Below are 17897 nucleotides of genomic sequence, written 5' to 3' on the forward strand. Positions count from 1 at the left end.
CAGAGATATGCYAGTCCTTTCAGCAATACAGATCTTTCCAAATAATTATCCTGAGCTTTCAGCCAGTTCAGACAAACCACAATTATATACAGATCACAAGGGATGGAGAGATTATTGACCTTTCCATTCACATTCAYTTTGCAACCCTATGTTTATGAACTGCCATGAGAAAAATACTGCATTTGCCTACCTTCCTTATGATTAGCTAAGCTGGGGTTTAGAGACTGGAGAACTGCTTTCTTCCACTACATAGTTACCACAAAATAAGCACATCTGCTGTAACTTTAAAATCCAGTGGATTCAGTAATGCTTTCCTAATTACCACAGCTACAGCGCACAGGACATTTCTCCAATTCTTGGCGCTCAGTTCCAGTGAAGTCACCACCCACAAAGTATTGTCTGTGCAAGTCAAACTCCTGGCAGCAGGCTCAGGAACAGAGGCTCAGACCCAAACCATAAGAGATATGTCAGCACGCAGTTTAACTTCCTTTTTGCTGCGTGGGTGACCAGAGCAACAGGAAGGCTGTTTTTATTGAATCCTCATGGAAAAAAAAAAAAAAAAAAAAAAAAAAAAAGATTCTCAACATTTATTCTTGAAGAAGAAACAGAAAAAGGCTATAGAGAGAAAATCATTTTTAGATGCTCAGGAAAGAAATAATTAACTTCAAAGGTAAAAAAACTTGTATTAAGGATTATTCACAAGAATATCATGTATATTAAGACTCTTGATTTTATATTAAGCCTTAGCCTATAAAGAAAAACCGGAGGGGAACCTGAGATACTAGCAACATTTCAATGGAGAGAACAAAACAAAATACATCTGAAATTTACAGAATTGTAAGTCTTGTAGGAGTAGATTGTTCAGTTTGTAGTGATGTTCATATGACATTGACAAGTTTTACATGCTGTAGTAAATTGCACATGCTGCAGCAAATTCTGTTTCCACTCTGGGCAGTACATTGGTCCCATACTGTTTGGGTTTGTAGCTCAGAGTGGAAAATAACCTGACAATAATAATTGGATCAATTCTTCAGCTGATGTGGACGTGCTTGTGTTCTGGATGTAGAGAGTGGAAAAAAACACCTAAGCTTATACCAAGGTGTTTGAGGCAGGCAGGACTTTGGTCATGTCTTACCAAAGGGTTTTACTTTGAAATGGAAACTTGTTTTTAGCTGGCTTAGTTTTATAATACTGAAAGATACTTTTTTAATGGAAACTGAGCCTTCATTTTAACCTGTTAATTTTGCAGTTACTGCTAAACAATTCTTCACAGAATTAAACTTATTAATGCTCAGAAAGACCATGCTGGTCTGCTGAACAATGAAACTATTGCTTTGTGATTTTGAACTGCGCAAGCGGATTAAAGACAGGGCTTGACCTTTTAACTTTTTCTTCTCACTTTTGCATTTTTTGATAATTTCCAACCCTTAGTGGAGTATTTCCATTTGATTCCATTGAGGAATCAAACATTCTGTTTGATTATCATTGAATATTCAAATAATAATATTTTTGAAAGGATCTCCCAGTTTAAAAATCCATTTTTTTATTGGAATTCCAAACCAAATCAAATAAAGAGATTCAGCAAAGTCTATAATCTGCAGTCTGAGTGGACATCACTAGAACTSAGAAATCCTGTGTGCTCTGATGTTTGTGATTATATCCCCATCTAACTGCTGACCTTTAGAGTGAATCTTTGAACATAAAGGAGGGTTATAAACATTGTTTTCTCTCCTGGATATTTGACCAAAACATCCTGAACTGAATTTCTTGTATAGAAATCTACTCATCTACATGAAGGAGAAAACTTATATGTCCATGAAGTATTACAAATATATTTATTATTCAAACTTTGGATTGCTTTACAACTTCTCAAAACATTGTTCCTTAAAAATAGCCACATAAAATTCTGAGTTGTTGTAAACATGAAGAAAAAACAATTATCCTATTTCTAATTTCAGTGTATGTAGGGTAAGGGTTCTGATTTTAGCTTTCTATTCAGTTAAAAAATAGAGGGCACCTTACTCATTTGTATAAAGCCTAAGTCAGATTTCTTTCTCTGATCTATTCCAAACATTCCAATTTACTCTCAAATGGAAGTAATTCAGGGTGCTAGGACACAGTTAATTTAATCTTCCATCAGGTCAGCCTGGGCAGAGAGCTGAGTTCTCTTTATCCGTCTTGCGCTGTTAAGCTCCTCCAGGATGAGCAACCTGGAAGGATATTCAGGGTCAGGCAATGTGGGAGTTGAATCTCTCTTGCAGRGATTTGGAGCTGTGCTTGTAACCTCATGGAGCTCTGAGTGATCAGAAAGTTTATAAGATCTTTAACCAAAAGAGGTATGATTAGGTCAATAACTGAAATAGGTTGATGTAGATAGCAGTGGTAATAAGGAGTAGATGTCCTGCTGAGGTAAAAACTAAGCTGAAAGTAGGCAAGTTAAGAACAAGGAGCAGACAAGTATTAATACTGTCAAAATACTGTTTTTTCACAGCTTGGTTGGCATCGTTCCTTACTATGTTGAGAGAAGAAAACATTTATCATTTTTCCTTTCCATTTCCTCTGGAATGAGTCTGACTACTTTTCACTTCGTTAATTTGCCAGGAAGGTGGACAAGCAGGCAGGCGGGAAAGCATGATGATAAACAATAGTTCTGGGCACTGCTTATCCATGCCACCACGAGGACTGGCAGCCGTTTGCTTTCTTACTGTTACGCTAGAAGCTTGTCTATACATCAGGGTTTCCCCTTGTGCCTAAGCAAACGTATAGCTCCAATGCAGGACCACTGTCTGGAACTGATAATAACTAACTGGAAGGCCYTCTTGTAGTCCAGTGAGGCACAGCAGCTAAATCCCTTATGCAGTCATCTGGCTTGAGCAGAGGCAGGATAGCTGCTCAGGMTCTTGTCGTTTCTCCCCAGCAGCACCCTTCACCTTTCCCTTGAGGGTGGGAAAAAGCCTGGAGATGCAGCTGCTGCCCAGATCAGTGCTTTTTTACTGGAGCTTTTACAAGATGCAAGACTCCAAGGAGGCTTTAGCTCTGTGGCTGCCAGGATTGCAGTATCATAGGACCTATATCAGGCCATGAAAAAGCATTTTTTAATAATATCATTGCATTCTTTTTTGAGCCTTTCAAATGCACTTGCAAATGCTATCAGGCTCTTGCTGACTGTGTCTTTGAAGTGGATGTGCCCAGACTGAACATAGAAAAGCTTTTAAACTAAAAGCCAGCTTTTATTAGAATCTGAATTAGAATACTATCTGAGTAGAGAAAGCTCAAATAGGAATCACAGAGTAGAAATGCAGCTTCGCTTTGCTTACTTGTCCTCTCAGATATGTTCTTACTTGCTGGCCTGGATGCAGTTAACTCTGATACTTTCTGAGTGGCAGCAAGTTCTRCTCCTGCTCCTCTGGTGCCCGGGAAACTTCACTTTGCTCTGCTTTTCTCTCTCATTTCAGGTGGTTCTCGATCTCTCTGCATAAGCTTCAGGCTTGCAGCTCCATGCTGTACCCCTCTTGATAGCCGAGCCCAGTGATCTCTGCAGTATCTCTGCTGTCTTGCTCTCCTCTGCTTGCTCAGTAGTTTCCCACAGAAAGAGCAACCTTTCCCCTTCAAAGGGCTCAACTAAAGCTGATCTTGCTTATTAAAAAGGAACTTAGCATAAAGCTGAAAGCAAACATACAATCTAACTATATATTTACATTAGGATAGAAATAGGTTGAGATTTCAAATACTTAATATGAAAATCAAGCATCACAAATCCTGTGACAGAAATCACTAAAAAAGGCCAATGTGCAAACCTTGCATTAGTTTATCGCTATTTGCATAATTCTGCTGTTATTCTTGGTTCCCACACCATGTCTTTAGAGGTTTAGAAGTTCAGCTGTAACATCAGTTCTGAATGTGAGTTTTGATTAATACTACAGAGTCACTACGAAATTGCAAGTTTTGGAAAGAGCAGAAAAGTACTATGAACTCCTGATCTCTAAAATTATGAGGAAGATAATTCTAAGACAAGAAAAAGGCCAAAGAAGTGGACAGAAAATTTATAGACAGAAAAAAAAAAATTGCAACCCTGTAATGCAGAACATCTAGTACATCATGAAAGGAAAAAAAGAATTGGTCATTCTTGTTTCTATATGAACAGATTCAAAAGAACTAACATGAGAAAATATTTCTAGTATGAAAAACTAGAAGTAGTCAGAAATCATCAGTGTTAGTCTTTCAAATGATGGAAAAACTGTCATGTTCAAATAAGTTCTGTCTTTTACAATCTTTTACACAATACAGAGCTGGCTATTTCAAGTCATTATTGTTAAATGTAGACATTCATGTCTTGATAACACTAATAATATGAATTTATTTATTAAGGATGAAAAAAGGATAAATTATTAAATTAGGTTTATATAGAAGATTTACAGAATGTAAATCTGCTCTTTATAAATGCACCATATTTGTCCTGCCATCTTACTCCAACTGTTGATACAAGTTCAACAGCAGAAAAACAATACAAAAAGAGAATATAGAAAGATTCCCTTGCCTAGATTCTCTTTTTGCCTATATTCTCTACAGTGATTTGCTGCGAAGTAGCAATCAGTAATAATTCTCAGTTCTTCCTCTGTGCTGCATATTCTTTGACTGCAACCCTAGAAAACCCTAGTTTACTGCATGAATACTGGAATGGTGTTAGAAATTCTTCTACCTTAGCCATCATTTGCTATATTTTCTGAACAATGTTTTGTGTGCTAAATACCATGGATGGGATTTTATTATAGCAAAATGCCAAGCTTGTAGGCTAACTAAGCCGCTTAATCTTTTATTGTGATAAAAGTTTCAAGAATGTAGTTGGAGTTATGATTTCTCTTAATGTKAACTAATAGTGTAGTATTTAACGCTGAAGCTTACAGATTTGAGCACTGATAACGTAAGAGATGGTRTGTCTACTTGTCATAGCATTTTTTTCTGATTTATATTAGGTAAATTACATCTCTTGTATCCTAAGATAATAATCTTGTTGCAAAGACTGAATGCCAGAATTAAAGCTTTTGATTTGAGCCATGGAGCAGGAGGAGTTCGTATTCTTCCAATTAAATGCTGTGTCTGAATACCTATACATGGGCTTGATTTGAAATTACATGAAAATGCTTAATTTCAGCCTCTCCTAAATTCTGAAGTCTTAACTCTGTAACCATAACAACACTAAGAGCTGTGGGAAAGGCTTCAAGGAAATTATTTTTATTGTACCTGAAGTGTCTTAGATTCTCATAAATTGTTTGAAGTCATTTCTCTGCAGATATCCTAATTTTAACCTGTTAGCAAGAAACTAGCAAGTGAATTCCCCAACCTTCTGTGGAATTTATCTGTAACATCAGCAGAGGATTGTACAATTTATGCAAAGACTTTGCATTATTCTTTTCCATGGACCATATTGTCATAGTCAGAACTTACTGCAGAAACCTTTTCTGGGAGATGGGTGATTTAAAAGGAACGTAAACCACTGTTGCTCTGTTACATGAAGGGTAAGAAAAGCAGACATTTTGAATGGCTTTCTTTTTTCTTTGTTGTAARCATACATTTAGAATACGACATAAAAGTTTTAAAGAATACATTTGTAAGCATCAATGCAATCTTAGCCTGTACTTGTGTATCTGACTTTATACAATGTTGGGAAACAGCAGAACAGCAGCATTGGATGTTATTGTGTAGTGCTGTCTTCCCTGTAAGCAGATAAATTTATGATCATCTGGAAATGAAAAAATGATTTATAATCTACAATATGTACTACAATACACCTGCCAGGAGCAGTGCCCTGTGTTGGCAGAGTCTGGTTAAAGCAGACCATTTCAGCTGAATAAAAACACTAGACTATGCTAGAAAGGAGTAGAGAATGGGAGAATGAAAAAATTATTCATTGTTATTAGTGATTGTTTTATCACATTTTTTTATTTGTGCCAGATGTGATGGAATGCAGACAGTGAAACTCAGTCATTGCTCAAGCTTTTAAATGTTTATTTCACGAGAACATTGTAGATTCATCCATATGAAAGATATTCAGAGAGTAAAAAGCAGTGAAAAGCAAATATGCAGATTGACTTTACAATAAGTACCCATATTACCTACAGAAAATAAGGTGGTGCCTCTGTAAAACACATTTTCTCTGATTATTCACRGGAACAGGCGTTTGCTTGTGGTGGAACCGAGTTTATGATCAACTAAAAATTGTTGTAAAAGAGAAGCTTATATTTACTCTGTATAAAATCCTAAAATAAGAAAGAGAATGTGRAAGACAAACCATCAAAAAGATAACAGCACACTAAAAGTGGAAATGGTGAACTAGATATGAAAAATAAAGAGCCAAATTACAGAGTAGAGACAGGATAATAAGATATCTTGCTTATTAATTCTGAAAATATGTTTATGAAACATGAGGACTTGATAAAAGGCAAAAAGAACAAACATTCCCTCCCCCCAACACACACCCTGAAAAGAGAGAAGAAAAGAGTCTGTGGAAAAATTCAGCCACTGTAAATATATTCAGATCTTTTATTAGGTTTTCTACTGATATGTAATCCCATCTGTTCTATCATCAGACCTGTCATTTAAGTAAAAAGCTTTTCCCTGTGAAATTAGCAGATCTATCTTAAAACTAGATGTATCTTCTATATTTTATTGCATTATTTCTGTTAAAGTTTTTCTAATTTTATCTAAATATGAAATTGAGGCCATTTCTGAAAGCAAAAGAATTTTACCACCAGCTGTCAGTGCAGCTGCGTGGTCAGGCTTTCCATTAGGTCATTCCCTGATCTTTGTTCAGTCCTATAGAAAATGAAGCGAGGTTCATATTTGAGACACAGATATGTGAAGAAAGTTTTTAAAGGTTTCTCTCTCTCTTTCTGTCTCTCTCTGTCTTTTTCTCCTCCTCCTTTACTGAAATACTTTACTTGCTTCTGAAATATATCTTCTTTACCTCCATGTTCCCTAACTAGCAAGAGGGAGGGAGAGAAAAAATAAATGACAAACATGAGAGTTTTAAAGAAAGACAGGCATGTAGAAAAAAAAAAGGAAAAGGAAAAGAAAAAGAAAAAAAGTCGAACAGGAGTTTCCCATGGAAAATGGGAAAATGAGTGGCAGTCAGAGYGGCCTAAAGGGCTGATGATAAAAAGAAACACACTTTAGTTCTTCCCTGTAAGCTGATTTAAGCTAAGACATATCTATTCAGTGAAGTTTTTTGCTTTGCTACAGCATCTCAGCGGCAGCCATACAGACATAGGCTTTGTGAGCAGATTTACTTCCTATTCCTTCCTGGAAACAGCAATTTATATTAGTTTAGTCTCCTAGGTTTCTGATCAGAGTAAGAGAAATGGAAATAAGCCCCTTTTCTGGGTTGTGAAATATCTCTGGCCAAGACATGTCACTTGGAGTAGCTACACCTAAGGTTCCTCAGTCGACAAGGTGCTAGCCCTGCAGTCTCAGTACCTTGTCGCTTAAAGATGCAAACAAAATGACTACATTTTTCACTGCATTATTCACATTAAAAATTGCAAAAGGCTTTTAGAGTTAGAGCTATCTATCATTATTGTCACTTAGCAAAAAACAAAAATCCAGACTCTGATAAAAGCATTTGGCTGATACTCACTTCAGACTTAGTCATCGTTTGAATGCTGGTCTCTAATGGTCTGTGGTCAATGTACCTATTATGTCATTCCARGCTGTTTCTTGTCTCTTGTGTGGATATCTCATGTCAGCATCAGCCAGAATTAAGCAATATGCTTTCTGGTGGTTTGACCTTTAAATTAAGTTGGTTGAAATACAGTTTGTGCCTTCCAAAAAAATTCCACTGGAAAAAAAAACACATAAAAATAAAACAAATGTCCGTCTGGAAGAAATTTCATAAGTTTTGTTTTGTTTTGTTTAATGATTTAGCTAAGTGGATAGTCATTTCTCTGTTGAATCTAGAACCATTCAATGCCAGCAGCTTCATGATTTGTCTCATTAGAGCTTTTAACTATTAGTGATATTTTCTCATACTGGATATATGGATGCATATGTATAAAATCCCTAACCAGAGATTTTAAGAAGATGAGAAGAGGTAGCACTAAAATAAAATAATTGTTTGAGCTGGTGATTTTCTAGTCTGCTCACATGCTTCTRTTTCATTGCTGTAACTGAATGAAACTGTGCCTTAGAATAGCATACATGTTCAATGAATTCTACTGAGTCTTTCATTGAAGAATCAACCCACAAAAGCAAATAACACAGCAAATAATTTGCATATAGGTATGTATTTCCTTAGGATAGGATGAAGTACACTGGAAAAAAAATCTGTCATGTACTACACTGTCATTGTGTTTTGAAGTGAAGATATAGAGCTATTGTGTTTCCAATCAATGCAATTAGCAGCAGAATTATTTCAAAATCCATGTTTCTTCTGAAGTTTGCAAAGGAGGAGCCACACAAGAAAGGAAACTGGGCATATTTCAAACATTTACTGAATTGTTTAAAATCTAAATTCAAAGTTTTTATGAAATATGAGATTTCTCATCTGTCAGATAATTTCAATGCAGAATATATGCTCTGAAGGTTTTCAGTCATCTCTGTTAAAATAACTAAAGCTGAAGGTATCATTTACCTTTTCCTCTGTAAGCTCTTTGCCTAGATATATCATGTGGTCACCCACAATTTCTCTGCATTACAAGGCTCTCAGCTCTCAGCATTACCCTCATGCACTTATTTGATATCAATGTTTATWTGTTTTCTGTTTAAATATTTATCACCTAGTTTTAAGAGTTTTAACATGTATTTTTTTTTTGCCTAGCTCTCTAAAAACTAAATGCTGCTATGTATCACATATTTAATCTGCTAGTCATTTAGACTCTGTTATAAATAACGTTAATGAATCTAGATGAGGAGTCCTCTTGTTGCTTCATATATTCTAAGCTTCTTGTCTAGACTGTCTCTAGATACTCCTTTCAGGGTGATTAATGTTCGCAGAGTTAAGGCCCATTCTAAATCTCTAAACTTGACCAACACAATTTCATTATACCTCTACATAGAAATGAATTAGATAAAATGACCTGGGTCCATCCTTCCTTCTAACACATTTCCTATTCAGCACTGGCTATAATTAGACTGGCTCATTGTGATTGTAAGAAAAATGAATAATCACCTCATTTTGAGCTGCAGACTCTAGCTGCTCAGAGCCCTGGAAGTAGTTGGTAGCGTAGCCCAGCAGGGAAGAAATGAAAAGATGTGAGTAGACAATGATGGTGACAACATAATGAGTTTCTTCTAAATTGTCATTAGTTTGCAGTTTGTTTGAGCTCTGCAGACTCTGAAGAGTTTGCATAGTACATCCTTTTGTCAGGATATGACACGTACKATAGTAGGGAATCCCCCAGGTCAGTTGAAATACATGACAAATAGTTGCATTTTAATTAGTTTAAGATGTACTTCCCTTAAGTAGGATTCAACATTCTAGCGAGACAGGAGCACACAACTTTTTTTGTTCRTAGTTAATTCCATTCTTAGCTTTAGTAAGCTTAATTTTATGAACTATTATGGAGAATTTTTGGCTTGCGATTTCTCTCTGCCTTGCTCTGTTACTGTGAGTTTCAGCACCTGGAGTGCTTTGAAGTACTATCAGGTATAGAGGATACCAGCTAAATGGATGAAGCAATTCTGAAGCAATATGCAGTAGGAAATGCAGCAAGGGCAAGTGCTTTGCTCTTCTGGTTGAGCTTTCTCATAACTTCMTCATAAATTTATTCATAGCCAGTTTATACCCATTTGTTCTTGTGCCAATATTGTCCATGAACTTTAGCAGCCCATCAATATCTTGGTTGTTTATCCTTCTAAGTGTTTATAGAGAAAAGCCATATGCCTTTCAGCTCTCCTTTCAATAGACTAAACAAGTTGAGCTCTTTGAAATCTCCTTGTAAGATAGCTTTCTATTTTTTTCTCCTTGCTTTAGTCCTCATCTTCCCTTTTCTGCTCTGAATTATTATTTTTGGAACAGGAGTGACCAGAACTGTGCACATTGTTTCAGTGAATGTCTGATTACAACAGACTAATGAGCCCTTATCTGCTACAGGAGCCACAAATTTCTTTTTTTTCCCCAAAAGTTGGTATAATATTAGTAACTCACAGTCATCTTGTAATAGGATAATATACACAGATTTTTTGCTTTCTGCCACCGCCATACAAAGTATTGCAGGAAGTATTTTAAGTACTAAGAGCTCTTACCAGACATTCATGATACTAATTCCTGAATATTTGACATTTTACTACTGTATTACATCATGTCAAAAGCTACTAAAGCCATAAAAGAAAATCCCCCTTGTGAAATGATTTTGAAGTTAGATGCAACCAAAACAGCAATTTTAGTTTTGCCGGAATTGAGGTCTGCAATTTTAAGAGGYAACATACCAAAGTTTGTACAGAATCACAGTGTCTTTTCATTCCTGAGCTTGGATTCTGTGGATTCTTGCTAGCAGTGGTATTTAAATGCTTGATCTGAAGCTCTTAACCATTCAAGGTACTATCCTCTTCAGCCTTTTAAGAGAGAGGTTTCTCCTTATCTGACACGTCCTGAGAACATAAGTATGAAGGGAAAAAGTGGGTCCCAGTTCAAGCCACAGCCAGAATCACAGAATATTCAAGGTTGGAAGGGACCTCTAGAGATCATCTAGTCCAACCTTCCCGCTCAAGCACGCACACCTAGAGCATGTGGCACCAGCAAACAGAAAGATCATATGATATAATGTAGATATGATATTTTCTAAGAATACACATGCAATGTTCACATTGGATTTTTTGTTTCTTTTGTTTAACAGTAAGGACAAATTATAGGACATGATTTTTTTTCCTTGTACATTACCAATAATAGGCAKAGTGTAAATGGTTCCCTATGCTGCTGTGGTAGACGTTGCTTCTGTCCTGTAACTGAATGAACTTCATAAACTTCTACAGAAGCTTATTTTGCATAATATGGACTGCCAATACAGTTTAAATGCCAGCGACTAACTCTTCTGAGGGAAAGCTTGCATCTGCAAGGAATGCATGTTTACAAGCTCGGGGGGGGGTTAGAGAGCAGAGAAACCTTTTCTACACTGGGATAGCAGAGGGATATAAAGTCTTTGTTTTCTGCAAAGAGCTAAGAGGTTTTTTCTTCCTGTGTCCTCTGTCATCACTCGTAGAGCAGGCTGCACTCCACTAGGCATGGCACAAATCCTGAATAATGTCAGCACTCGTGTGTGTAATGATCCTCATATAACATATTATAAACATACCCGTAGCAAGGCTGAATTCAGACAGAAGACGCAACATTGCAGTAGATTTGTATCTAAGTGCAGCCTCTGGAGAACACTGTAGAGTGCAGTTGTATTTCATATTTTAATTCAGAGAAAAGTATAAATGTATTAATCCACATGTTGTCTTTCTTTTAAATATTGTTAATATGCTGCACACTAAGTTGATACTTCACTAAAGCTGATTACCCATGGTTATTCTGAATATACATATGACATAGCAGATTAGGTTTTCTGTATGACAAATGTTTCAGATAAATATGAGAGAAGCAGATACATCTTGCAAAAGAGAAAAGATGTAGTTTGGCCAATAGCTGTGAGTGAGTAGAAGAGAGGGTGCATACAAATTGAGATGGGTAGTTCTATATTTTCCATTTGTTCTCTGTCAGTGAGTGAGCTRTTTTATGGACACTTGCAGACAGAAATAGAAGGTAAAGTTGTTTTTGCATTCATCACATATTGGGTGTAGTTCACTCCCACCTACTTACGAAATTACTGTGGGTCAAAGCAAAATTCATCACTCTCGTTTGGCTAGCTGCTAATTTTTCTATTTTGCCTCTATTACTTGTTAAGAAATTCCTTTCACATATTTGTGCAGATTTAAATAAATATGCCATAATAATAATTCTGTGTGCATTTACATGACGCAGAAGATGGGAAGATTTTTAGGACATTTTCTTGGTCTTCAGTTTGCCTTTTAATACAAGTCTTTTTAACATAAGCAAGATTGACACTTAATCAATTTGRAAAAGTATAGAAGATGCTGTGTAGATATTCAGTACTTAAAGTTTAAGTGTTACAGGCTTAATCATATATGTAATTTTTAAAAAAAGTCTTTATCAAGTTCAGCTTAAGTGAAGCCAATGCAGTATATTGATAAAAGTTAAGTTAAAAAAGTTAAAGTAAAAAAAAAAAAAGTAGGTACTGCTGTAGGGAGAAAAAAAAAGAAAGTATATTTCAGCATTCAACTTCTCAAATACATTAAAGTCTTCTTTAAAAAGTAGAGCTTGTTGTAACTTTCCTTATTAATAAGCTGTGTTCATGCTTGTCCTTGGCAGGTGTGGATTTGGTTCTCTACTGACAGGCTCTTGCTTGTCACTTACCCCTGTCCAAGAGGCATATGTACCAAATGCACTGTATGCAATGTGCTAAAGTGACAGAATTCCATATCTATCCTGGACTGAAGGAAATAATTACATAAGTGTTAAGGCACAGGGGCTCAGCTAATAGAAACAAACAGAGCTGCCTCCTCCCAGCAGGCCTACCTCATGCTCCTCATACAGGGAGCCCCATATATTCCCCCCCAAGAAGCTTAAGCAATGCTGTCCCTCTGCCCAGTCTTAAATAGCTCCCCAGGCAGGGCAGTGCCACTTTCCACTTCCCTACAACACATCTTCCCCTGACAAGGACTCACTGCTCCCACCTGCTCTGCATAGAGCCCTAATGCACCACAGGTGAGATACATCTGCAATCACTTATAGCTTAAAAAAAAACAAATAAACAAAAAAAAACCCTATAAATGGTTTGGTAACTGCATTTATGGGGTTTTGTTTCTTGAGGAAGTTACTCCTTGATGCTTAGGAGGGAGGCTAGATGCACTCTCCTTGGATCTTGTGTGGCTACAGTAAGGTAAGCAGCAGGGAGAGGGAATCTTTAGGGGCTTCTTTTTCCTTAGGACTGGTGCTGTTTTATACTTTTCTCCACTATTTTTCTCTGAGGATGGTTAGAGGAAATGCTAGGGCCTTGTGACTCCTGTTTGGAGGCTGGGGCTTCTTCATCGCTCTGAYAGAAGTGCAAAGGGTGCTGCTTAGCTTTCCTCTTCTCCGTGTGTGTTTCTGTCTTCAATGAGGCCTGTGGACTATGTCCTCCATGGATGCATCCAAGAGTGCTGAGAAAACTGATGAGTGTTATTGCTAAGCCACTCTCCATCTTCAAGAGGTTATGGAGAGCAGGGGAGGGGCCAGAGGACTGGAAGAAAGCCAGTGACACTCTAGTTTTCAAAAATGGCAAGATTAAGGACCTGGGAAGCTATAGGCTGGTCGGCTTCACCTCTGTGCCTGGAAAGGTGATGGAGCAGCTCATCCTAGAGACCATCTCTAGGCCTGTCAAGGAAAAGAAAGTGATCAGGAGTAGTCAGCATGGATTCACCAAGGGGAAGTCATGTTATAACCTTATAACCTCAACCATTCTGTGAAGTAAAGAATTAAATGCACAGAGGAGAATGATCAATCAGCTGCACGTCTGTTATTATTTTGAATTTTGTGTATGCTGTCTTTAATAGAACAAATGTTGATAGTTTAAAATGCAGCAGTGCATCAGCCATAGCTGCCTTGATGACCATCAAAAACAACAAAAATSGTGTATTTTTTCCCCTCACTGAGTGAAATGAGCCTTTACTGCAGACCCAGGCTGCAGCAACATTGACAATGCCAAAGTTCATTCCCTGTATTACCAATATAGGCATTAGGAAATAATGAGTTGGAAATCCTAGAAGCAAAATTGGAGGGGTTAACGTTCTCCCCTCCGGGGTGACTTTTCTGTAAGAACTTGCTAATAGCAAAAGATATTTTGTCAGGCAGGATAGATTAGGATGTGCAGTGAGATGGAACAATACAAGTGCTATTTCATCTATCTTTCTTGCACCTTCTGTTTCAGCCATGAGGAGTTTCTTGTCTAAATGGACAGGAATGGCTATCTCTGTATTTCAGATAAGCTTAAGATGCATGTAAAATGTGCTGTTGCTAATTAGTTAAGATGTAATTGGTCCAAAGAAATTAATTGTACATAAATAATATGGCATTTCAGCTTCATGGCTCAAGAGAGAAATTGAGAGCCTTTACAGTGTTGTCTGTCTTGAAAGTAAAATGGCAGGATTATTAAGGAATCCCTTAAATTCTCATTACCCTACTAATGGAGATTTAACACATAGCCYAGAAGACATGGCTGATCTCTGCCGCAAAAGGTCTCTTCATCACACAGCATTTGTGCCTTCCCAGTTTCTCACATGAAGCTAATAGTGACTTTGAAGATGCAACTTATCTGTCTCCCCACTGAAAATAAAGCTCTGGAACTATGGTCCATTCACAGCAGTAGGTGGTTGATTAAGAGCTCTCCTGCATTAATTAGACTTCAACTGAGCCATCTCTTGGGTGTGTACCACAGACTGCTTTGACCTACCTGGAGCTGTTAAAGTAATTAAAGTTCGTTTCAGGATTGCACATATCAAGTACTCCACAAAATTGAAAACTGAGTTCACTTTCTACATAGCTGTGTGATGATTACTGCTATTCATTAGTACAGTTTTGCGGTACCATCCACAGACCCAAGCCTGGGTGTAGACACTGTCTCTTTGGCTGCAAAAGCMAAAGTGTATTCTGTGCTCTCATTACAAACAATGAGGGAAGCTTCTTCCAAGTTCTCAAAGACATTTTGGACTTATAGAGTATTTGGTTTGAAGCTTACATTATTTCCTACCCTCTGGTAACTTTTATTTTATTTCTCTGATGAGAAAATGAATCCTTAATGTGTCAACTGCCTTGACTAGTTTTACATATACTTGGTCAGAGTATAAAGTCTATGGAAAATGTCACTGCATGAGAAAAATAGCATTTCAAACCCAACCTCACACAATTGCAAGGGAGCATATTCTACAGAAGGTCAGACTCGGAAATGGAGTACATGTGTCTCATTTCTTTAGGACAGTGGGTGTCATCTTTTGCTTAGAGCCCAGAATTGTTTGGGTTATTGCTTGTTGTCTATAATGATTTCTGGATTTTATTTTGAGAATATGCAAATTTGTATCATCCTTGTGCATTCTTCTGAGACTGACAAGGCTAATCTGCTAAGAAATTCTTTTATTTTTATTGCACAATTTTGATGATTCACTGATGTATCACTTTCATTAATAGACCAAAATAACTTAATCTGTGGAGCACTTGGAAAAATACCCTCAATAGCCTGAAATTCTTCAGAAATATGAAGAGCTTTGGGAGTCTGTGTTACTAAGTTAAGCTATTTCCTCTCACAGAAGGGGTATCAGGGCAATAAGCCACATTTCTCTTGCTTCCCATAGTATTATGGGAAGATGGACAAGGCAGCCAGCATTAGTTCTTGAAGTTCATTTTACTTTTTTTCTGTTACTCAGGCTTGTTTTATGTATTTTCAACTAGCATGTCATTCTGTAAGTTTTTATCCTGTTCTTTGTGATTCCCAGGTGAACTTCTAGCCTCAAGAAAAGGCTCAGGAATATCACACTATTTATGACACTTGCCTCTTCCTTTTTCATAAATTTGTTTTCCTCACAGATGCGGAAAAGAATGGGAAGGAAATCGTTGCCACCTAAGTGCTAAACCTCCTCAACAGCCAGCACCCAATCTCCTTTCAAGTGGTAGGTCCAGTAAAAGAAAAGAAAAGGCATTTGGTGAGTGGTTTCTTTTGCTTATTTTTCTGATTGGTCTGTTTTTTCAGATGCTTGGATTGGATTGGGAGTTGGTTTCCTGCTGATTGACATTGCCATTGCTGCCTTCTGTTTCCTTTCAAAGAAAGCATCAGAAATGTAAGTTAAACTTTTAATTGCCTGCAAAAGCAGAGACAAATGTGGCTTAGAACAGTGGCTAACTGCCTAGTCTCTTCAATTTCTACTTTTAAATCTCCCTACAGTCTGTTTGCCTTCAGGTATGAAGCATGAAACCTAGTTTTACAACAAAAGTTGACCTTCATAGACCTGAGGCTGGAAATGATGAGTTATGTTTTGATTTCTTAGAATGTTTTGATTGCACAATGGTGTGCTTATTCTTAAATTAGAAAGTTCATCTCTTGGAACAACTGTAGCCCTCATTTTTGAGCATGATGGTGAAATGTGGAAAAAATAAGACGTATTTGGGGTTTCTTGAAACTTCTGAGGTTAAATTAATTTCATCCATGTAGGATGATAACTTYTCTCTCTACAGGGATGTTGTTGTCTCCCAGTCTATCTACTAAATTTCTAGCTCACTGTTTTTGCTGGTAATACGCCTTCTAACAGCACAGTACAACCCTGACAGATAGAGTTGTCTAGTGGGCACAGAAATGAACTGTTGAAACCAGAACACTTAGAGGTTGTGCTACTATTGAGTGCATAGCTTTGCCTACTTGCTTTATTTCCCCTTCTATTAAGTGACAATAACAGCATTTCCTTATCACACTTCACAGTGTCTCAGACTTAATTCATTCTCATTTATAGAAATTTCTGGGGTTGACACATGGGAAGGCACCTCAAAAGTGCAAGAAAATTTGTATTGTGAGAACTGCTTGATTTTTTTGTAATTTCAATTATACTTTTGAAAAAAGTCTATTTTTTTTCTCAGAACARCTTTATTCATGTTTTAGTCAACACATAATTATTTTATGATACTTTTCTTGCATCTCACTTCCTTTTTCATTTAGGAAAGTAAAATGTAAGGATTACTGCACTGACATCTACTTCTTTCACTTTCATATCAGCATTCAAGGAACATCTTTTTCCTTTCATTTAATTATACATGCTTAAAGAAAAGCAAAAAGCAAAAAACAGTCTTTTTTTCTATCTTGAAAGGGTACTACTCTGCAATAGGTCAAACACTTAATATGTTCTGTTCAATATTAAGAGAGAAAAAAAGGATGAATGAGGGATGTCATATGGCACTAAGCAAATGTATCAGCTAGAAAAATACATTAGTCCTGGCATAGAGAACCTCCATTGTGAAGAAAAGTGTTATATGGTTTAAACAGCAGAGCTCTTTCTGATCTTGACTTTTTTTTGTTGTAGCTGCCAAATGGTGTAAGGTATGATGATGGAGATTTTTGTGATTCCMAATTTTATCTATTAGGAGGTGGATTAAGATTATCAAGGCATTTTATCTTGGTATTTTATTGGAATCTCATCAAGAAAGCATCTATCTACTAAATCACAGTTTCTAATGATATCTCAAATTAATTCTGAAACCATGAATTCATCTGATGAGTCTGTCTTTCCTATACATGGTGCCTAGCATGGCTTGCTAAACAAAAATCTTAACTAGAAGCACAACAGCAAATAATGCAAGTTATTCCTTAACTGTTTAGTTGGTTAATCAGGATTAACTAGACAAAATGCAGTYGTTGTTATAAGACTATAGTTTGGATGTTTAGGGTTTGGAATAAGAAATAACTTGTGTTTGCTTAAGTCTGTAAAATGTACAATGTGACAGCACCACACAGAGGCATGAGACTTTACTCCTGCTTTTTTTAAGGGAGATTTGATGAGCTAGAAGCATGTAATTGTGCACACAACTTCCCAGCAACTCATTTTTACTTCAGTGGTTTGTGTCCTCTTAGCTTTCCTGAGTCATACTGCTTTCTTGGAGGCATTAGGCACTAGAGGAACTCTGTCCTTTGTCCGCTTTGCCTTCTTTCACAAAGATGCTTTTGCACRCTGCCTTTTGCTTATTGCCTTTTAATAACTGCTACTGCTGGCTATATTTTAATAATTTCTATTAGATTTTGCATTTTTCCATGCTATTGCAGAACATCACTTGCAAACATTTGCATCTGGTCATCCACAGGCACTTTAGAGTGTCAGTTCCCAGGAGATTTTAA

General features: G+C 36.9%; 1 protein-coding gene across 1 annotated transcript in view; it reads left to right on the forward strand.

Annotated features, from left to right (window-relative positions):
- The window catches only part of MALRD1 (MAM and LDL receptor class A domain containing 1), a 224639-nt gene that overhangs the window by 197673 nt on the left and 9069 nt on the right, over positions 1 to 17897 (forward strand). Inside the window, exons 36-37 of the mRNA XM_026039361.1 lie at positions 15608 to 15690; positions 15771 to 15858. Of these exons, the coding sequence (XP_025895146.1) occupies positions 15608 to 15690; positions 15771 to 15858 (171 nt within the window). The remainder of the gene's footprint in view (positions 1 to 15607; positions 15691 to 15770; positions 15859 to 17897) is intronic.

The sequence above is a fragment of the Nothoprocta perdicaria genome, unplaced genomic scaffold (genome assembly GCF_003342845.1).
Source record: "Nothoprocta perdicaria isolate Ctin4 unplaced genomic scaffold, notPer1 scaffold_23, whole genome shotgun sequence".
Classification (NCBI taxonomy): Eukaryota; Metazoa; Chordata; class Aves; order Tinamiformes; family Tinamidae; genus Nothoprocta; species Nothoprocta perdicaria.